Raw genomic sequence first — 20,097 nt, forward strand, 5'->3', positions numbered from 1 at the left:
AAGGGCGTGGTGGAGGGGTATGCCGGGTCAATGGTGGTGGTGATGCGGGCGATGTCCTGTGCCTGGGACGCGGTTGCCGAAAGTGCAGAGGCTCTAGCGCGACTTTGCTAGAGGCAAGTGCGACCGCGCCTCGTCAGCCAAGCCGTGCAGCACGCGAAAGGGCTCTTTCCATTCGCGGACCCCTGCATGCGCGTCGGCTTGTGGAGCTTCTGACCCGCATAGCTTCATCCAGTGCGCAGTGCAAGTGTCTCTCCTTCACCCCGCCAGACGATGCCATGAACGGGCGTTCCCGCTAGCCACCTCGAAACCTGTCATGTGCTGGTAGGTGATAAGACTTTCACAAGCCTCACACCCATGGCATGCCCTAGCCATCAGCTTCCCCACCGCGCACGATGGAGGCCTTCAACTTTGCGACGTCTCTTGACCTGACCGAGTTGTCGGTTCATGTCCGAATGTAGGCAGCCTCGTAGAATAACTGGATAACTGGATATGTGCTGAGTAATGCAGAGATCGTCTTGATGGGAACCAGAAGCCCATCCCGTACTCGGTGTTGTTGAAGAGGCCGGACCTTAGGCACCGAGCTTCAAATATCAAGTGGGTCGCCTCTCACCTGGTGAGAGAGGAGAGTGGAGTACTGACCAGAGTGTAGCCCAAACTTTGAGCTGTACGTCACCGCGCAGATATGGGCAGATAGCAAGCCCCTCACTGTGCCCGTCCAAACCGCCTACAAGTCCTTCAAGAACGCGCGCATCTGGAACGAATGGCTGCAGCTACCCGTGACGTATGCGAACCTCCCCGCCTCCGCCCAGATAGCCATCACAGTATGGGACCTGTCACCCGCCGAAGACACCGACTCGAGTCTCCATGCCGTGCCCTTTGGTGGCACGACAATACCTCTCTTTGACAACGACAACACGCTCCACAAAGGTCGGCAACGCTGTCGCATACACCGCTTCAAGGCAGCAGATGGCCTCACCAACACTACAACGCCGTGGGTAATACCGCCGGCGCGCAAAAGCAGGAAAGCGCAGGTGGAGGAGGATACCGTGGACGAGCAGGTTGCCGAGATGGAGAGGCTCGAGGGCTTGCTGAAGAAGCAGGAGATGGGCGACCTGCCGACCAACAACTGGCTCGACGGCCTGGTATACAAAAAGATGATGCAAATACGGAAAGAGGCGCTCAAGGCCGAGGCTGCGGCTTTGAACCGCCAGAGCAAGACAAACGGGACCAACGGCTCTGCAGACAGCGAGGACCAGGAACTCTTCTATCTCGACATCGAACTGCCCCGTTTCGACCACGCCATCGTCTTCTCCGACGTCGAATACCCACCGCCCCCCGTATCAGACTTGCGATTGCCAGCCGAAGCCGATGTGAGGTTGCGACCTCCACCCGAAGTGTCATTTGGACCGGGTATTGACATCGACGGTATTGGATACGGTGATGCGGATGCAGGACGGCTCATCAAGATCTACGACCCTGAAGTCGGCCGACGAGTGAACCCTGCCGAAGACAAGCATCGCGAGTTGATGCGCAGCCAGCAGACCGATTCACTCGACCGCGATCGCAAGCCCAACGTACACGTTCGAGATAAGCTCAACCTGCTGCTCTCTAAGGGACCGCTCGAGGAGATCACATCACACGAACGAGACGATATTTGGAAGTTCAGATACTTCTTGCTACGCGACAAGCGGGCCTTGACCAAATTCGTCAAGTGCGTGAACTGGAAGAACCCGCGAGAAGCCCGGCAAGCTGCACCCTTGCTCGATAAATGGGCAGAAATAGATGTCGACGACGCGCTCGAACTCCTTGGACCCCACTTCGACCACCCCGTAGTACGAAGCTACGCTGTCGAGCGCTTGAAGAAAGCCGACGACGAAGAGCTCCAGCTCTACCTTCTACAATTAGTGCAAGCACTCAAGTATGAAGCACCGGGCGAAGGTGATGATTCGTCACTGGCGCGTTTCCTGGTTACTCGCGCAGCCAACAGTTTCACACTGGGCAACTTCTTACATTGGTATCTCATGGTAGAGATCAGCGACTTCAGCACCGACCAGGAGCCAGAACATCGTGAACTCTTTGCTAAGGTCGAATACGACTTCATGGTTGAGCTGGAGAAAACGCCTGAAGGTGTTGAGACCCGCAAGACCTTCCAGCGTCAAGGCGAGCTCCTCACTATCTTGGCCAAAATATCCAAAGACGTGCGCTTTGGTGGAGGAGATCGACCTACTAAGCTTGCCCGTCTCAAGAAGGCGATTGCTGACCCGAAGAACGAGCTCACTAACTTCGACCCACTACCTCTGCCTCTCGATCCTTCCGTATACATCACGGGAATATCGACAGAAGACTGCAATGTTCTGAAATCTTCGTTACTGCCCATGGTACTATCCTTCAAAACGACCACGTCAAACCCGTATCCGATCATATTCAAGACTGGCGATGACCTACGGCAGGATCAACTCGTCATTCAAATCATCACATTGATGGATCGACTTCTTCGCAAGGAGAACCTGGATCTCAAGCTAACACCCTATCGTATTCTAGCTACATCCACCTCCGCAGGCGCCTTCCAATTTGTCCCATCGATGAGTATTGCAGCAGCGTGCCAGAAGCACAAAGGCTCCCTACTTGCCTACCTACGCGCTAATAACCCCGACGACAGCGCCCCACTCGGCGTTCGGAAGGAGGCAATGGACACTTATATCAAGTCCTGCGCTGGTTACTGTGTAATAACGTACCTCCTGGGTGTCGGCGACCGCCATCTCGACAATCTCCTGCTCGCACCATCGGGTGCATTCTTCCACGTAGACTTTGGATACATTCTCGGACGGGACCCGAAGCCTTTTGCACCAGCCATGAAGCTTTGTCGCGAGATGATTGAAGGTATGGGCGGAGTGCAGCACCCGAACTATCTTGTCTTCAAAGAGTACTCCTACACGGCATGGTCTACCTTGCGCAAGTCTTCAAACCTCATCCTCAACCTATTCGCTCTCATGCAGGGAGCCAACATCCCAGATATCAAGGTTGAGAGAGAGGGTAGCGTAAGAAAGGTCCAAGAGCGTATGTGGCTAGGAAAGGGTGTCGGTGGTGCCAAGGGTGAAGACGAGGCAGCGAGAGAATGGGAAGGGCTCGTGGAGGAATCATTGGGTGATTGGAAGGCCGGGGTAATTGACTGGGCACATGAGTTTGTTCAGACCTATTGGCGGAAGTAAACCAGACAACAATAAGCACGATAGGTGGAGCTGTTCCCTTAGTGTAGGGATCCATGCACATGCTGTTGTTTGATAGTGAGGCATCCCCAGTGCCAAGGCTAACCCCGCCAGATCGACGTCTCCAGGGCTAGCACACGGCGCGTATCCCGGTGGAGACTCCGATGGAGAAGCCCCTCTCCACACACTTTGGATGTTGTATGACTTCACTCACGAAACGTGCCACCGGAGGAATGCAAATGGCGGGTTTCCCAATCGCGAGTACCCGCAGCATCGGTAAGCGTACGTGGAGCTGCTACAATGTAAAAGACGTGTCTATGCCCCTCCATGTCCGGGGCAGTCACACGTATCCGTAGGCTTGCACGGCTACTCAGATAAAAACATCATGTTCACATCCAAGGATAACCGCCTCGTTTTCACATACGATGCTGAACAACTATGGATCGAGCCTTGGGGCCAAAACGCAGTCCGCGTGCGCGCCACCAAGATGCCCACCATGCCACAGGAAGACTGGGCGCTCCTTCCCCAACCCAAGGTCTCTGCCAACATCGACATTGCCAGCAACGACGAGTCAGCAACCCTGACCAATGGCCTCGTCAAAGCCACCATCAGCAAGCGAGGCAAGATCACCATCTCAAACACCAATGGCAAAGTTCTCTTAGAAGAATACGCCCGTAACCGCCGCGATATCGTCGACCCCAAATGCAGCGCGCTGGAAGTCGAAGCCCGGGAATTTTATCCTATTCATGGAGGCGACTACAAGCTTACTGCCCGGTTCGAAAGCCTGGATCCCAAAGAGAAGATTTACGGAATGGGACAGTATCAGCAGCCTTACCTTGATATCAAAGGCACACAACTGGAACTTGCGCACAGGAACTCTCAAGCTAGTGTACCCTTTGCTGTTTCCTCGCTTGGTTATGGATTCTTGTGGAACAACCCGTCGATCGGCAATGTGGTGTTTGGCAAGAACATCATGAGTTTTGAGGCGCTGTCGACCAAAGTCTTGGACTACTGGGTCGTGGCTGGTGACACGCCAGCGCAGATTGTCGAGTCGTATGCCGATGCCACTGGGAAGGTAAGTCCCAATGTTCATGCCATGAGGTGAGTAAGGAGCTAAACATATGCTATTTCAGGTACCAATGATGCCAGAATACGGTCTAGGCTTCTGGCAATGCAAGCTGCGCTACCAGACCCAAGAAGAACTCCTCCAAGTTGCACGAGAGTATCGGAAACGGAATCTCCCTATTGATCTCATCGTAATCGACTTCTTCCACTGGACCATGCAAGGAGACTGGAAGTTCGACCCCAAGTACTGGCCCGATCCCGATGCCATGGTCAAAGAACTCGAGGAGCTCAAGATCGAGCTCATGATATCCATCTGGCCAACTGTCGACCGGCGATCAGAAAACTACGAGGAAATGGTCGAGAAGGGTCTGCTCATCCGGACTGAGCGTGGTGTGCGAACGGCAATGACCTTCCAAGGCCAAACGATCCATTTCGATTCAACGAACCCTGCTGCACGGGAGTACGTATGGAACAAAGCAAAGCAGAACTACTACAAGAAGGGCATCAAAGTCTTCTGGCTCGACGAAGCAGAGCCCGAATACCGCCACTACGACTTCGACAACTACCGCTACCACCTCGGCCCCAACGTACAAATCGGCAATATCTACCCCCGCGAATACTCCCGCGCATTCTACGAAGGCATGGAAGCCGAAGGCCAAAATAACATCGTCAATCTCGTCCGCTGCGCCTGGGCCGGCAGCCAACGCTACGGCGCTCTCGTATGGAGCGGCGACATCTCCTCCTCCTGGGGCACATTCCGCAACCAACTCGCCGCAGGCCTCAACATGGGTCTCTCAGGTCTACCATGGTGGACAACCGACATAGGAGGTTTCCACGGCGGCAACCCCGACGACGAAGCGTTCCGCGAACTCTTCGTCCGCTGGTTCCAATGGGGTACCTTCTGCCCCGTCATGCGCCTTCACGGCGACCGCGAGCCACGCCAGCCCAAGACCGCAGACAGCCCCTCCTGCCGCAGCGGCGCAGACAACGAAGTTTGGTCGTACGGCCCCGCTGTCTATGAGATTTGCAAGAAGTACATGGGTATCCGTGAGGATCTACGTGAGTATACGAGGAAGCTCATGGAGGAGGCGCATCAGAAGGGGTCGCCGGTTATGAGGGCGCTGTTCTATGAGTTCCCGCAGGATAGCAGGTCTTGGGAGGTGGAAGAGCAATATATGTACGGAGACAAGTATTTGATTTGTCCGGTGCTGGCGAAGGGCCAGACGAAGACGAAGGTTTATCTTCCGCCACTAGAGGGTGGTAAGAAGTGGAAGAGTTTTTGGGGTGGAGAGACGTGGGATGGTGGGAAGGATGTTGAGGTTGAGAGTCCGTTGGAGGTTATGCCGGTGTTCGAGCGCGTATAGGATGATGTCGACAGACTCTAAATGAACAATATGTTCCTCTATTAGGGCTTACTTGACTCCAACACGCATTCTCTTCTTCGGTGAGTAATCGTTGCCATACCGAAGGTGACCTTAATGTTTGCAGCCCGTGCGAGCCCCACCCTTCCAAGCCCGTGATTACTTCCCAGTTATGAGCCACGCCATCCTCCGCCTGCCACTAGATCCCATCGCTCCTGCCCCCGCATGCATCTTGGCTGGGTGATCATGATGACTGGGATGCCCTGTCCTTTGTCTGACCTCAAGTTCGAGCTGCCTGGGCATATATTTATGCTCTCTCCGCACGATATCTACTTCGACCTTTCCAGACGATGACATCTCCCGGAGCACAGGAACGGTCGAATGCAGTGTGTTCAATATGCGGTCGCGGTTTCGGGAAGCAAGAGCACCTCGTACGACACATGAGGATCCACACGCGCGAACGGCCGTACCCCTGCCCTTCCTGCCACAAGTCCTTCTCACGCCGTGATGTCCTCACCCGTCACATCGCAGCGCACAATGACCACAGCGACATTACGACTCAGCTTCCCGCATCGCGCGCGTGCTTTCGATGCGCTTCAGATCGCGTCAAATGTTCGCGCGGTCCAAGATGTTCTAGGTGCTTGCAACGTGGTTATAGCTGCCAGTACCCGGCACTCCGCAGCGCGCGAGGCAGAACGGCGGATGCTGGCGCGAATGAGTCCACCGACGCCTTCAGTACTGGAGATCTGCATCCGAACAATGTCAATCGAGACAGCAATGACGAGTTCAGAACAGCGGACTTCAACGATGCAATAGGACAGTCCTCTGTCAATGCATGGGCGTGGAATAGCAACGTCGACAACAACTTGCTCGCTTCTGACCCATTCGGCATGCCTGGTTTAAATCTGTCAGACGTGAACTGGTTATCGCCCCAATACTCAGGCCCCATTGACCTGGATGCACTACTCGCAAACTTCGGAGGCCAAGCTAATGGCACCGTGGAGCAATGGACTTGTTCCATCGCGCCAACAACGCCCTCAATACCTGCGATCACCACAACATCACACTCATCAGATCCAAATAGGATCATACCTGATACAGACCAGCAGTCAAAGGATACTGCCTCCGTAATATCTACATCGACGTCGGAAAACAGATACTACGTTGATGGGGCAGGTGCCAGAGCCCCGTTCGGTGGCAGATCGCAACACTCGATTTGCTCAGAAGAAACCATCGACTTGCAAGATGCGGAAGATAATGATGCTTCTGCATCACTTGGTACCTCTGACGAAGACAAATTATGTCCACCAGCAGCCTATCAATCTCTGCTGGAAGGTATTGCTGCTGAAAGCCGCGATAGCCCAGTCGATTTGAGCGATTCGAACTTTCCCACATATGAGCAAGTCGTCATCTCTGTTCGCCAGTACTTTGACCATTTCCACCCAGTCTTCCCCTTCCTGCGGCCGTCTTCCTTCGCCCAAGATGCTTTCAGGAGCTGGCTCTTGCTAATCGCCGTTTTTGTTATCGGCTCAAAGTACTCACGGCTATCGCAGCATTCCCAAACAAGCGAATCTCTATTTGGTCTGCTGAGTACTATTCTCACCCGAAGCAAGTATGGAATAGGCCCACAAGGTTCGGCAGGTAACGAGGATGTCGATTACAGCCCGAGCTGTTCCCGGTTCGTTGCCCACCCAGATCTACGGATTCTACAAGCTGGTATCCTGAATATCGCTTGCATGCTGCATTCGGGTAAGAAAATGCTGGTAGAACGTGCCCATGTAGAACGACACTATCTAGTAGAGGGCTGCCATACACTCCGTCTACTTGTTCAAACGAAGAAGTCTTACGATCTGACAAGGACGGCTGATCCTGAGCAAAACCCCGACTTTCGTGAATGGCTGTTCAGAGAGGCAATGGTTCGTACTGGGATGATGATTTGGGTAATTTGTTCTTATTGTTATCGAAAGATGCGTAGCTGACTGCAGCAGACACTCGATACGATGTTCGTGTATCAGTTTCAGGCCAAGCCTCTCATCCAGTTCGACGATATTGACGTATTGTTGCCATGTCACGAGGATGTATGGGACCAACCAGGCTTAATTCGACAGAACCAAAGGCGTCTTACAAGTGTTACCTTTATGGAAGCACTAGAGATGATCTACGTGGAAAAGCGGCTACCCGTGGATCTAGGAGAGTTCAGCATGGGCTTACTTGTCAGTGCCATCTATCGCCATACCCGAGATGTTGTGGCCCGAGATCGCATTCGTCTCAACTCATGGACACCAACATCTACGCCACAGCGACGTAACGATATGCCACCACCTACACAACAAGACTGGTCGCCGACAACGCGGTCTTCCATCAAGTGGCGTAACAGCGCCTGTGATAGCTTGGATGTCCTGCATTGGCCCGCGAATAGTAAGGTCGCACGCCACTCAGGCTTCGAGCACCACACTATCCTCCAGCTGCATCTAGCTCGCCTGATCATACTTGCGCCCACTAGCGCCATACAGCGGTTCGTATCGGGATCTGCATCCAACGAAGACGCGCTAGTCGATGCGGAAGGCGGACAGTCATTCGCGACGGCGCGAATTCAGGTCCTACAATGGGTGATTCGAGATCACTGCAAAGCTAGACTGTGTCTGGTGCACTGTGGAGCCCTTTTCTGGCACGTTCGCAGGTACAGTTGTAGCAGCCTGTTCGAGCCATATGCGATTTACATTGCGACACTCATACTTTGGGCCTTCTGCGTCTGCATGCATCTTCCCGAAGCCATTGAAGCCATTGGCTCTGAGTCAGATGAGGAACCAGAACCATCGTTCCTCCATCTTGACCGACCATTGGACGATGAGCTAGTACAGACGTATGTGCGCATGGGGCACAAGATGTCCGCATACATTGCCAATGTCGGCAGTCTAGAGCATGAAGCAGCTCCGGTGCGGATTGCCAAAGAAGGGATCTCAATCCTAGCTAAAAGCTCTGGGATTTCATCAAGTCCAGACGCCAATTCACCGTCTTCTGCGCGAGACGCGGGTCACACATGGGGCATCGAGCGGTCTTATATTAACCTGCTTCGACTTCTCACGAAAGAGCGATAATATGAATGTCATGCAGTCTGTATCATGCAACGTCTTCGACCTTAAGCTTTCACCACATCTCATCTAATCGGAAGAGTAGATCCTGGAAACAGGTTCCCTACAGCTTCCGCTTAGCGTGTCACCCGCCCTCACAATACCTCGGTCATGCTAGCAAGCCTATGATCACGGTAGTACCATGACTGGCAACGGCCAAGTTCTCGTATTCTTCGGCACAATAGACGCCGGAGCCTCACGGCGCTTCTCCATCGGGGGCCTTAGTGAAGGATCCACGCTACCGGTAGAGTGGTCACGCCCCGCACGCGTCTTCCTGGAAAATGCCGCGTCTAGGGACGTCTCCACCGGAGTTTGGCCTTCGCAGGAACAGGCCAAGCCTGGCATGCACCCCATGGGGTAGATGTGTTCCGGTGGAGAAAACCTGGGGTAGCAGCCATGTTCCATGCATGGATGATGGAGCGGCTTGGTGCAGGATGACCGACTATGTATAATACCGTGGCCATGTCCGTAGATCCACATACTTCACCACAACCACAAGTACCTGAGATCTGTATCCGGACTCTTTGGTCCGCTGTCTTCTTCTTGCTTCTACATACCTGGTGCACGCACCGATCCAATCCGACCCATCATGGCAGACATGGACGAAAAGGCCGCGACCATGGAACACCATGAGGTTACCTTCGACCAGGCCAAAGCGGCAGCCGACGAGGAGCACGAGATGACGTTGATGCAAGCCATTCGCAAATACCCCAAAGCTGTGCTCTGGTCGGTGTTGCTATCCACCTGCATCATCATGGAAGGATACGACATCGTCTTGATGAGCTCCTTCTTCGCGCAGCCGTCCTTCTCGCGCAAATATGGAGAGTTCAATCAACGCACTCAGACATATGAGATAACGGCATCGTGGCAGAATGGACTCAGCAATGCTGTGAGCGTGGGCACTATCATCGGTGCATTTGCGAATGGGTACTTTATTCATCGATTCGGTTACCGTCCCGTCTTGCTGGTATCGCTTGCCTCCATTTGCGCGCTGATCTTCATCTCTTTCTTCGCGCCCAATGCCCCCGTCCTCCTCGTCGGTCAATTCCTGTGCGGTATACCCTGGGGTGTCTTTGCGACAATGGCGCCTGCCTACGCCAGTGAGGTGTGTCCGTTAGCTCTGCGAGGCTACCTCACCGTATACGTCAACCTTTGTTGGGCATTCGGACAACTCATCTCCGCTGGAGTTCAATCCGCATTCTCAGGCAACAACACACAATGGGCATACCGTATACCCTTTGCCATCCAATGGGCATGGCCGATCCCTCTCTTTGCGATCCTCTGGATGGCACCTGAGTCCCCATGGTACCACGTTCGTACCGGCGACCTCGAACTGGCCGAGCAGATGCTTATCCGTCTTGGGTCTGTCTCCCAACGTGATATGGCTAAGCAAAAGGTCGCGATGATGGTTCGGACAAATGAACTGGAGAAGTCGCTTGAAGAGAACACATCCTACCTCCAATGTTTCAAAGGCATCGACCGCCGCCGCACAGAAATCGCCTGCATGGTCTTCGCAGCTCAACCCATCTGCGGCTCTGTCATGGGCGGCACACCCACGTATTTCTTCGTCCAAGCAGGCGTCTCAACCTCAATCTCCTTCAAGATGTCCGTCGGCGGTCTCGGCATGGCATCAGTCGGTACACTCATCTCGTGGGTGCTCATGAGCTACATCGGCCGTCGAAAGCTTTACCTCTGGGGCCTCGGTGGTCTAGCTGCCATCCTCTTCATCGTCGGATTCATCAGCGTAGGCGCGGGCGACTCGTCCGGCGGCAACTATGCACAAGCTGCTATGATGATCATCTGGCTCTTCTGGTACTACATGACCGTCGGACCCATCTGCTATGCCATCGTCGGAGAAGTCTCGTCCACGCGTCTTCGCAGCAAGAGTGTGTGTCTGGCTCGCATCAGCTACTACATCGCGCAGATCCTCACCAACGTTATCAATCCGTATATGTTGAACCCAACTGCGGGTGATTGGAAGGGCAAGACGGGCTTCTTCTGGGGTGGAGGCGCGTTGATCTTTTTCGTTTGGACGTTTTTCCGTCTTCCGGAGACGAAGGGCAGGACATATGAGGAGTTGGATATCATGTTTGCGGAGGGGTTGCCTGCGAGGGCCTTCAGGAAACATAGCATTGATGCTTATGCGTATGCGCATGGAGATGAGGGTGATCGTAAGGTCAAGGCTGTGGAGTGAGAGCACATACTCTGGGCGCTATCTCGTCCCATGGTATGTGAGAAAACTGTTCTAAGTAGGAATGCATTCGCTTTAGTGCTACAGGCAAATCTGGGAGTCGCGTGTGGGGTAGACCAGATCCACAGATTCTCCACTAGTGACAGTGCGGAGATAAGAGCACCTGATAACGCGTTTGATCCGTGCGCCCCCTGCCACCACGCTACGACGCGTTTGTCTAGAAGTTTCGAGCGTCCAAAGCGATGAATCGCTGTGAGGCTGCAGGTACTCGTTCCTACACTCCGTTTTCAAAGGGCTACACGCTCAACTTTTCCGCGAGAAAGGTTCTTCCGCACCACCCACCCGCCCCCCAGCCACGACAATCCATACTCCATCTCAACCATGGAGGGCCCCGCGAAGCCCAAGCTACCAGACGCGTACGCGGACCTCGAAGTGAGCCCAGCAGCCTCTAGTGCCGAGATCAAGACCGCCTTCCACCGCCTCGCTCTCCTCCATCATCCTGACAAGAAGGCGCCAGGCGAAGCTGTCGATGCAGCCGACTTCCGACGAATCCAAGAAGCCTACGACATCCTGAGGGATCCGAAAGGCAAAGCGCGCTACGATCAGTCGTATAGCAGTATACGGACACAATGGGACACCTACAGGAGGGAACACGCCGAATACGTGCGGAACCCGAATGCATGGCGGCAGAAGCAATCCGCAGAGAGGATTCGTGCTCAGGCCGAATCGGATCGCCGTGCGGCGGCCATGCGAAGGGCGGCGCAGGAGCAGGCGTGGGCAGAGGCAGAGGCTTTCTACGAGGACGAATACGAGTACGAGTACGACGACGACAGCGATTACGAATACTACTCTGGCGGCTATGGCCCTAGCTTTGGAGGTGGCCGCTTCGGTGGTGGCTTTGATGGCTTTGACAGCTACGACCCGGAGGAAATCCTCTTGGCAGAATTGCTCCGACGGCGCGAGAACTTCGAAGCTGCGGCTAGACGTAACGCTGAAGAGAGGGCCAGGAAATCGGCAATCGAAGACATCAATAAGCAATGTATCGAGCGACTGAAGAAGGCGGCTGCGGCTCGACAAGCAGAGGGTGATGGTATACGTATCGTCGACCCAGAAAAGAAGCGCGCCATGGCGCAATTATGGGTCATCAGCTTGCAACGCGATTATGATTCTGAACTCCGGAAGGCTGGGTTACGTCCCGACGACGACTCCATTATGGATCTAGGGTGGGAACGGAAGAAGGGGAGACAAACTTGCCTGTTTTGCGCCGCTCACGTACAGGAATACAGTTATCGCTGTCCAAGTGGTGGAGCTGTTGCCTGTCGAGGTTGCAAGAAGAAGATCGAAGCGTCATCCCCAATTCACCCGTTCAATTTTCACGGCACTGGCGTGGCGCCAAAGAAGGGGAAGGGAAAGAAAGGCAAGGGCGGAAAGAAGCCTCAGACGACTAAACGCCACTCTGATCCGGAAGGATCCGACTCGGTCGAGCGAGACCAGGACGAGGAGCAAACCAATGGAGATGAGGCAGAGCAACCACACAACGCGGAAGAGGAGGCCGCAAAGCAGGCAGCGGAAGAGCTTGCGCGTAAGGAAGAAGCCCAGCGACAGAAACAGGAGCGCAAAGCCGAGGCGTCACGACGAAAAGCAGAGCGTGAAGCACAAGCCAAGCTCGCACGAGAAGCTGAAGAGAAGGCTGCGCAAGAAAAGGCGGCGAAAGAAAAGGCTGAAGCGGCCAAAGCTGCACGAGAACTCGCAGCTGCGCAAGAAGCTGCCCGTCTAGTAGCCGAAAAGAAGAAGGAGGCTCGTGAGCGGGAAGCTAGGGAGAAGAAGGCTGCTCGGAAGAAGGCCACGAAAGAGAGGGCCGCTCTTGAGAAGGCAGCACAGAAGAAGGTTGCTGAAGAGAAAATAGCAGATGGTCACGAAGTCCAAGAACTGAACGCTTCCGAACAAGACGCCCAGAAAGTCCAAGAGGTTGCCGAGCAAGAAGCAAAACAAAAGGCTGAAAAAGAAGCGAAAGCGAAGACCAAGCGTGAGGCAAGGGAGCTTGCTGCGCTCGAGGCGAAGGAGCGTGAGATACGGGAAGCTGAAGAATCCGCAGCACACGAAGCCCAGGTGCGTGCAGCACAGGAGGCTCAAGAGCGTGCGGAACGTGAAGCCAAAGAACGAGAGGCCGAGGTACTCGCAGCACAGGAGGCCAACTTTCGCGCCGAACTGGAAGCAAAAGAGACGGCAGAACGCGAGGCCAGGGAAATGTTAGAGCGCGTGGCCAGAGAGACAGTGGAACGTGTTACTAGGGAGACTATAGAACGTGTCACCAAGGAGACGGTCGAGCGTCTCAACAGGGAAATGGCAGAGCGTGACGCAAAGGCTGCTGCAGAACAACAAGCCGAATCCTTCGCAGAAGCAGGCAATGCGAACGGGTACGAGAACGTAGAGCAGGTGTTGGAACCCTCGTCAACGAACACGCCGCCCGTGGAGCCCTCGGTCGCCACCGATTCAGCAATTTCCAGGAAGACCAAGAAGAAGGCGACTCGTCCACCAGCCACCTGCTACACCTGTAACGAGCAAGGCCATTTCGCCCGCGACTGTCCCATGAAGCCTGTCGAAACCACCGCCGATAATAAAACCCAATATCACGCTAGTACAGGGCCTGCGCCCAAGATTGAGGTGACTAGTAAACCGCCGCCACCAACACCTGCACCCGCAAAGGTTGTGGTTAAGCTTCCAGTACCTCGTAAACCGAAAGCAAAAAAGGTCGCAAACGACACCACTGCTGTACCTCCGGAGGCCACTGCACCTTCCATGGACGCCGCGGCTCCTCAAAAGCCTGCTAAACCAATCAAAGCGCCAAAGAAGAAAGCTTTACGTCCAGCGCCTCCGGAGGGCCAAGGTGTCAATAACGTCCCTACTTTAATTGATCAACCCTCCATTCTACCTCCCACCAACGGTACCGCGAACGTGTCTTTTTCCGAGCAGACAAGCAAGCCAGCCAAGAAGCCAAAGGTGAAAGCTCCGTTGGCTTGTTATGTTTGCAAAGAGGTAGGACACAAAGCGAAGAGCTGCCCTGCACAGCATGAAGGACACATGTTCGATGTTGTCATGTAAAGGCATCGCCTCGTTACCACGCGGGATATAAAGTGCTCTGTACGGCGTTGAATCCATGGAATTGATTTAATGATACCCCATAGCGATGTATTGTCAAACAAGAACGAACACCATAACTAGCACAACAACATGAATGCCCTCATAGAGCTTCCCACTAAAACAATACAAAAGACAAGTCCCACCACCATCTCACTTCCTACAACTCATTCCTCTCACTCTTCGCCTTAACCTTCAACGCCTCCACCGTAAACCTAACCTCCTTCTCCCCCGTATTCGTATGCCCAACCTTCCCAATCACCGCCCCATCCCTCGGCTCATTACTATACCCCTCCAACCCATCAAACGCACCTTCACACCCCGCCTCCTCAGCATCATCAACCCACAGCGGCAGAATCGGATAAATCGCTCCGGGTGCAAAAAACACCATATCATCCTGCACACTATAATGCCTCTGCAGCATCTCAGTCTTCAGCCACTCCCGCACTTTATACGGCATGTCTGCCATGTTCATCTGTATGAGTTCGCGGCCGGTGCCGTGCACGTCGATGCCGCCCCAGGACCCCGCGTAGAGTTGCTTGTTGTAGAAGACTTTTAGTTGGGGAGCGGCGTCTTTTAGGTCGGGGTAGAGCTCGTTAAGCTTGTAGATTTTGGCGTTGTAGGTATTTTTGGAGTGGCAGTGTTGGGTGTAGGGCTTTAGGGTTGTGGTGTCCCATTGGGCGGTCCAGAGAGCGCCTACGGGCGTGGGCTCGTCGGCGGCGGCGGAGGAAGATGGGGGTGAGGGGTCTGAGTTGGCGTAGGCGGTTGCTGCAAGGAGCGCTGGTGTTAGGAGCGAGTAGAATCGCATGTTGAAGTTGGTCGGATTTGTGTATGTGAAAGTGGAGTAATGCCAGACGATCTGAGTATACAATCTTGGAGGTTATGGTGTGCTAATTGCCTGTAGCGTCCACGGCGTACTGCAGTCCAGTCTCAGCTATATATTGCATCATCCAAATTTCTTGCGTTCTGTCCTTTTCACTTCCCGTGAGGTCCCATGACGTCCTCGCGTTGATGTTCCGCTTTCCATATTAAGGGCCAGGGTTATTAGCGACGCGACAGGAACGCGATAGATTAAAAGAACACGGTGGAGGGACGCTGCGATGCTGATCGGCATGAAGTTCGCCGAGAAAACGCCCAGTGCGATTCGTTTCGTGGCTTGATGCTTGTGCCTCAAGATGGCGGATGGTGGAGGTTGGAGTGTGGGAAACGCGGGGTGATAATTGTGGCCGAAGATGAAGCGTCTGCACGTGCAGAACGGCTGAGTAATGCCGCTTGTCTAGATGAGACAGAATTCTTGCTCTTGTCGTATCCCTTCTTCAACTTCCCTTACGAGCTCGCCGTTCATGATGCTGTCGACATAGGCTTCACCTAGCATGAGATACTTGTCGCCTTTCGGTCTCAACAACAACGGCGTACTACCCCCATAGAGCACTACGACGATATCGCCCTCACGCATACATGCTGGCCCAATACCGTAGTCTTCTCTTGATGTCCGGAAAAAGCGACGGTTCCAGCTGAGAGTTCCAAGCAACTCATGGTATTGACGTGCGTCGTTACGCAAATTGTCAAAGTCCGCGGTTGGTGTACGGTACCATTCAATGTAGTTTCTGAATGCTTCGTAATGGGCGGAACGTGATTTATCATCAAGCAGGTTGAGATATCGATATGCCGTGCCATAACCAGCAGTTAGTGTCCGAGCTAGCACTGGCAAAGTTATGTCGCTCATAGGGTTGTCCCAATCGATCCCTTCGTATGCCTCAACGACTTGGGGATGCATTTGAAGTCCATTAGACTTCGAGTCAACAGATATGTCGAATACGCTATCGACTGCGGTCGCTTTGGCGTGAAAGATACCGGTGAGGCATAATTGCTCGCCCCCAGGGCTTTTTGTAACGACGATCTGAGCTTCGCGTCCGCCGCAGGGGCCGTATCCAGGAATATCAGATAGGCGACCTATCCGAATAGTGAACCTAGGAATATCCCAGCGTGGTGCCCACGACCGGTATTCGTCATCTCCATCGTAATCTGCATGGTGTGATACCTCCCGAAAGACCAGTAGGTGCTTAGTACTGGTGATAATGTGTAATGCCGTATCGGAGAAGACTCGTGCAACACTCTTCTCGTAGTCTGGAACCACTGAATTTCTATCAGTCTCATATCCAACAAGACCGATCAGACCATAAACCTTGTCTCGTGGGTCTGTTGATTGGAAACCGCGGAAATCTGATAGTGTGTCGAGAAGAGACAAACTACCAGGAATCCACCCGTAAATAGTGTCTATTTTCGCTACATAGACGTCTTCGAGTAAATGTTTTTCGGCTTCATTGCCGCGAAATGTCTTCGTGAACACCCACGACGCTGTTAAGCCGACGTCCGCCCAGGATAGATACTGCTCGCCCCAAACTACTAGAGCATCTTGTGCTAACTTGACTTCCTGTATGCACCAGACTCTCGAGAACAACGGGCGTGAAGCCACATCCGTCAGACCCCTGCATGCTGTGGGTGTGAAAATGGCTATTGGAATGTCGACTAGTTCAAGGGTTTGAATTTTGTTCAGATCCAAATCATTTTCCCAGCAGAACTCTCTACATGCTTTCGCGACCAGCTTGCAACAGCGGAACACTTCTCTGATTACACTCTCATCACCGTGACCGAGCCAAACGTTAACCCTCGCTGCCTGCGAATAAATCTTGCGCATCAGAGGGACCTGGTGGCTCTTTTCCTGGTTGTCATCCTGATTGATGCAAAGAGCGTCGGTCCATACGATCCGAGTGGTATGCTTGAGTCTCAGCCTCACGAGAGCATACGAAAGTTCTGGTCGGATCTTGAGATGTTGCCCGTTGCACACGATCTTGATGCTAGGTGGGTCGACCCCCCAAACGTACGATAGAGCTTCGTAGACAGGTGCGTCATCAAGGTTGATGAGCTTGAGTTCGCATTCTATGCGTCGAGATTGTCTAGAAGACGGTTGGACATGGAGAACACGGATCTGATTTCCAGAAAGAAGTCTCTCGGCGTAGATTGAGGGGGCTGGTCCGCTTCCTGAGGCATTCGATGTAGCTTGTGGGTCCTTTGAGAAGGCTGAGCGGACGTCTTGTCCCAGACGCCTGAGCGTAGCTAGGCCGCGAAACCGATGATGATGTGTGTCGGGAGGCATCGTTGCCAACGAGATAGTTGTACACTATCCAAGGGTATGGTAGATGTAGTGCGATGGTAGATGGCGGGGTAAAGTTCGGGGTCAGATGGAAGGAAGGCATCACCAAGCTAGTAGGATGGCTTACACCTGGGCACTCGACCCCGCTAGAGGCTTGCCTCACAGCCTTACACAGCGGCCCCAACATGAACATGTAACAAGTGGCATGAGAACGCGTCCGTTTGAGAAATCCATTATGAGCATTAAGGCTAATTGAAAGTGTTTCGCCGCTCCAGTCTATGTTTGGTAATCGCACATTCTCTTCCTCATAACTAACCACCATACGTCTCGTATCTAAACCTTGGTATTCCTCGCAAGTGGCTTGAGTCCCGGCAGCGCAACAACAATGATTGAGAGAGTCATCTCCACCATACTTAAAGGGTCTGAAAAAGACATTGTTAGTCTGTTTGTCGCGCACAGAATGTGTAGCACACAGAATGGTGAACTCACAAACGAGGTTTTCCTGTCCTGTCCCAATCTTGAGGCAGGCGAAGCGCACAATGCTCGACGCAATAGTGAGCGCACCGAGCGCGAATGTAAGACCAACACCGGCCGATGACCTCAACACACCCTTCATCAGGAGCACAACAGGAACGGCGTAGACCGCGAGGTAGCAAGCCAAGTTGAGAGTGAAGTTCAAGATGAACGGCTCTGGCGCGTAAAAAACGGAGCAAGCGCCCTCTTCCTGAGACCACTGCACGGACACCGGTGTGCCGCAGAAAAAAGTATCGTCGAAAAGGATAGTCAGGTAACTCGCGACGACAAAAGCCGTGATACCGAAGAGCATCTTGCGCAGTCCCGGGTGACCAGCGAGGTTGAAGAATGCCCAGTAGAAAGCCAGCATGCTGAGTTTGGGGAAGCCCATGCCGACATCGTAGAAGTAGTTCGAGGCGAATGAGATCTGCGCAACGTGTTAGACGCGCACCGAGTGTGACGATCAAAAGAACAACTCACCTTAGACAGCTTCTCCGACGTCTCATACTCATCCAGCACGCCCATCTGATACGTGAGTGTATCGCAAATGATCAACCCCAACGCAACAAGCGCAGAAGCCAACAACAGATAATCCGACGCATCCAACCTCGAGCGCAGACGAAACAGGCGCGTGTACATACGCGCCGCGACGAAACAGTATGCGAAGATCAGGAGGATCCATTCTGAGATCTATCACAATTGTGACAAGTCAGCATCGTGTTTCCTCTTCGAAGATCAGTTTGTTGTATCACCAACTAACTTACCATGCAGTCTTTCCCATCAATGTAGTGTGCCATCTTCGCTGCTCCTGTAGTGTGACAGAGCGACAGCCACGAAACAGTCAGGATAAAAGGCCGTTGGATAGATGATTGCGCCGCACTTCGCTTCAACGAGCGTACTGCAAGGAGTATGTATATTGAGCCAATTCCCATAGCATGCAGGGTACTATATTCTGCCGCGCTTCCATTATATCATAGCTTCTAAGGGTATGTCTGGGCGAAGAATTCTACCGCCTATCATGCGAAACTGGGGTCGGACTTCTGTCCTCGAATTGTCGAATCGCATGGCAATGGGTGAGCCCTGCATGCAGGCGCGCGGAAGTTTGCCTGTAATTGAGGCGTTCTAGCTGCCGTGTTAGATGGGCTGATTCCAACTGTGACCCTTGCGCTTTACACACGGCTGTACCGTGTCGGTGGGTTCGGTCCATGGTGGGAGGGGCTTTTCAGGCGCATGGGACGAAGGTGTGAGGTCTTATTTCCTGGGTTGTGCAACGGATATCTGATTGAGCATCAAGGCTGTGTAACTTTTAATTCGTGGTCATGTTTTGTTCGGCCCTTCGCTGCTGATAAGCTTGGTCAAGCATCGTAGCTTCCTTTGGTGTTCGGTTAGGCGAACCGGTGGATGAATTTTGCCAAACGAGGCCTCCCGCATGCAGACCCTTCGGCCAATGCCGATCCACAGCTTCGACGGCAGCAATGCGGCACAGTCAAGAGTATTTGCAAAGGTGACTGAAACTCACGGAGCCATGGACTATTGCGGCTCGGCTGGGTGAATATACCGCTCGGCGGCGTTTTTGGTGGCGTGTGCGGACCGCAGTGGGCGGGATGGTAGCGCAATCATTCCGGGTTGATGCGAGTGGTCAGCCCAACGGCAAGGGTCTATTAAGTAACACTACAATGTTGAGATGACCCGGCTGCCAAACCTCGTACAGACAGATTTCGTTCAATCCTTCGAATAACTTTTGCTTTTGCTGCTATTAGCGACTAGCTACATCTCAATGAAATTGACTCCTGAACCACCCTCATGGGTACTTGGCAGAAATCTCGTGTTCCTCATCAGGCGACTTTGAAAACTGCACGCTAACGCGGCGCGTCTCGTAGATGACATCTTTCCTTGACATGGTGTTCAGCTCTACTTCGCTGCCCGAGTCTTCATCTGTATGCACGCGGGCGGTGTGCTTGCCTCTTCTGGAAGGACGCAAAAAGTTGTGCGACCCGGATGCTGGTGTTTGGTGTCCATATGTGCGAGACCCAGAAGAGTGCGATTTCTTGTTCGAGGAGAAGAGGCTGCCGCGTCGTAGGAAAGATCTCATCGACGGCAACGAGACTACCATGATGGCGACGGCCATTTCGGTCATGGAAAGGACGTCTATACATGTGTTAGCGAAAGTCCAAGTTGTGTTTGACTGCATGCACTTACAGACGTTGGTCCAGGCATATATGACCTCTATCGTTGCAAACCGAAGCACACTCATTGCTATCGTGACGATACCAAGTGAGAACGTCGCTACAAGACCCCAGATCTGGCGACGCCGGAGCTGTAGTGAACGAAGTAGGGG

The 20,097-nt window shown here is 53.4% G+C and overlaps 7 protein-coding genes across 7 annotated transcripts; 4 read left to right on the top strand and 3 right to left on the bottom strand.

Annotated features, from left to right (window-relative positions):
• Nucleotides 1-392: 392 nt before the first annotated feature.
• On the top strand, nucleotides 393-3,209 carry J4E92_005168 (uncharacterized protein; the record flags this gene model as incomplete). Its single annotated transcript, XM_051496551.1, has 3 exons — nucleotides 393-454; nucleotides 508-594; nucleotides 650-3,209. 3 exons carry the CDS (start codon nucleotides 393-395, stop codon nucleotides 3,207-3,209), a joined length of 2,709 nt encoding a protein of 902 aa, XP_051353271.1.
• A 382-nt stretch (nucleotides 3,210-3,591) lies between these two features.
• J4E92_005169 (uncharacterized protein) lies at nucleotides 3,592-5,635 on the top strand (the record flags this gene model as incomplete). The annotated part of the gene is made up of 2 exons (XM_051496552.1): nucleotides 3,592-4,281; nucleotides 4,340-5,635. The coding sequence occupies 2 exons, from the start codon at nucleotides 3,592-3,594 to the stop codon at nucleotides 5,633-5,635; spliced, it is 1,986 nt and encodes a 661-aa protein (XP_051353272.1).
• Nucleotides 5,636-6,169: 534 nt separating this feature from the next.
• J4E92_005170 (uncharacterized protein) lies at nucleotides 6,170-10,957 on the top strand (the record flags this gene model as incomplete). The annotated part of the gene is made up of 6 exons (XM_051496553.1): nucleotides 6,170-6,237; nucleotides 6,291-7,310; nucleotides 7,491-7,548; nucleotides 7,621-8,147; nucleotides 8,325-8,568; nucleotides 9,236-10,957. 6 exons carry the CDS (start codon nucleotides 6,170-6,172, stop codon nucleotides 10,955-10,957), a joined length of 3,639 nt encoding a protein of 1,212 aa, XP_051353273.1.
• Nucleotides 10,958-10,987: 30 nt separating this feature from the next.
• J4E92_005171 (uncharacterized protein) lies at nucleotides 10,988-14,056 on the top strand (the record flags this gene model as incomplete). Its single annotated transcript, XM_051496554.1, has 3 exons — nucleotides 10,988-10,994; nucleotides 11,212-11,218; nucleotides 11,308-14,056. 3 exons carry the CDS (start codon nucleotides 10,988-10,990, stop codon nucleotides 14,054-14,056), a joined length of 2,763 nt encoding a protein of 920 aa, XP_051353274.1.
• Nucleotides 14,057-14,252: 196 nt separating this feature from the next.
• Nucleotides 14,253-14,900, bottom strand: J4E92_005172 (uncharacterized protein; the record flags this gene model as incomplete). Its single annotated transcript, XM_051496555.1, has 1 exon — nucleotides 14,253-14,900. One exon carries the CDS (start codon nucleotides 14,898-14,900, stop codon nucleotides 14,253-14,255), a length of 648 nt encoding a protein of 215 aa, XP_051353275.1.
• Nucleotides 14,901-17,579: 2,679 nt separating this feature from the next.
• On the bottom strand, nucleotides 17,580-18,556 carry J4E92_005173 (uncharacterized protein; the record flags this gene model as incomplete). The annotated part of the gene is made up of 4 exons (XM_051496556.1): nucleotides 17,580-17,668; nucleotides 17,736-18,186; nucleotides 18,240-18,449; nucleotides 18,524-18,556. The coding sequence occupies 4 exons, from the start codon at nucleotides 18,554-18,556 to the stop codon at nucleotides 17,580-17,582; spliced, it is 783 nt and encodes a 260-aa protein (XP_051353276.1).
• A 1,004-nt stretch (nucleotides 18,557-19,560) lies between these two features.
• Nucleotides 19,561-20,013, bottom strand: J4E92_005174 (uncharacterized protein; the record flags this gene model as incomplete). The annotated part of the gene is made up of 2 exons (XM_051496557.1): nucleotides 19,561-19,907; nucleotides 20,010-20,013. 2 exons carry the CDS (start codon nucleotides 20,011-20,013, stop codon nucleotides 19,561-19,563), a joined length of 351 nt encoding a protein of 116 aa, XP_051353277.1.
• Nucleotides 20,014-20,097: the final 84 nt, after the last annotated feature.

Source organism: Alternaria infectoria (genome assembly GCF_024043175.1).
Source record: "Alternaria infectoria strain BMP 0036 chromosome Unknown scaffold_7, whole genome shotgun sequence".
NCBI classification, from domain to species: domain Eukaryota; kingdom Fungi; phylum Ascomycota; class Dothideomycetes; order Pleosporales; family Pleosporaceae; genus Alternaria; species Alternaria infectoria.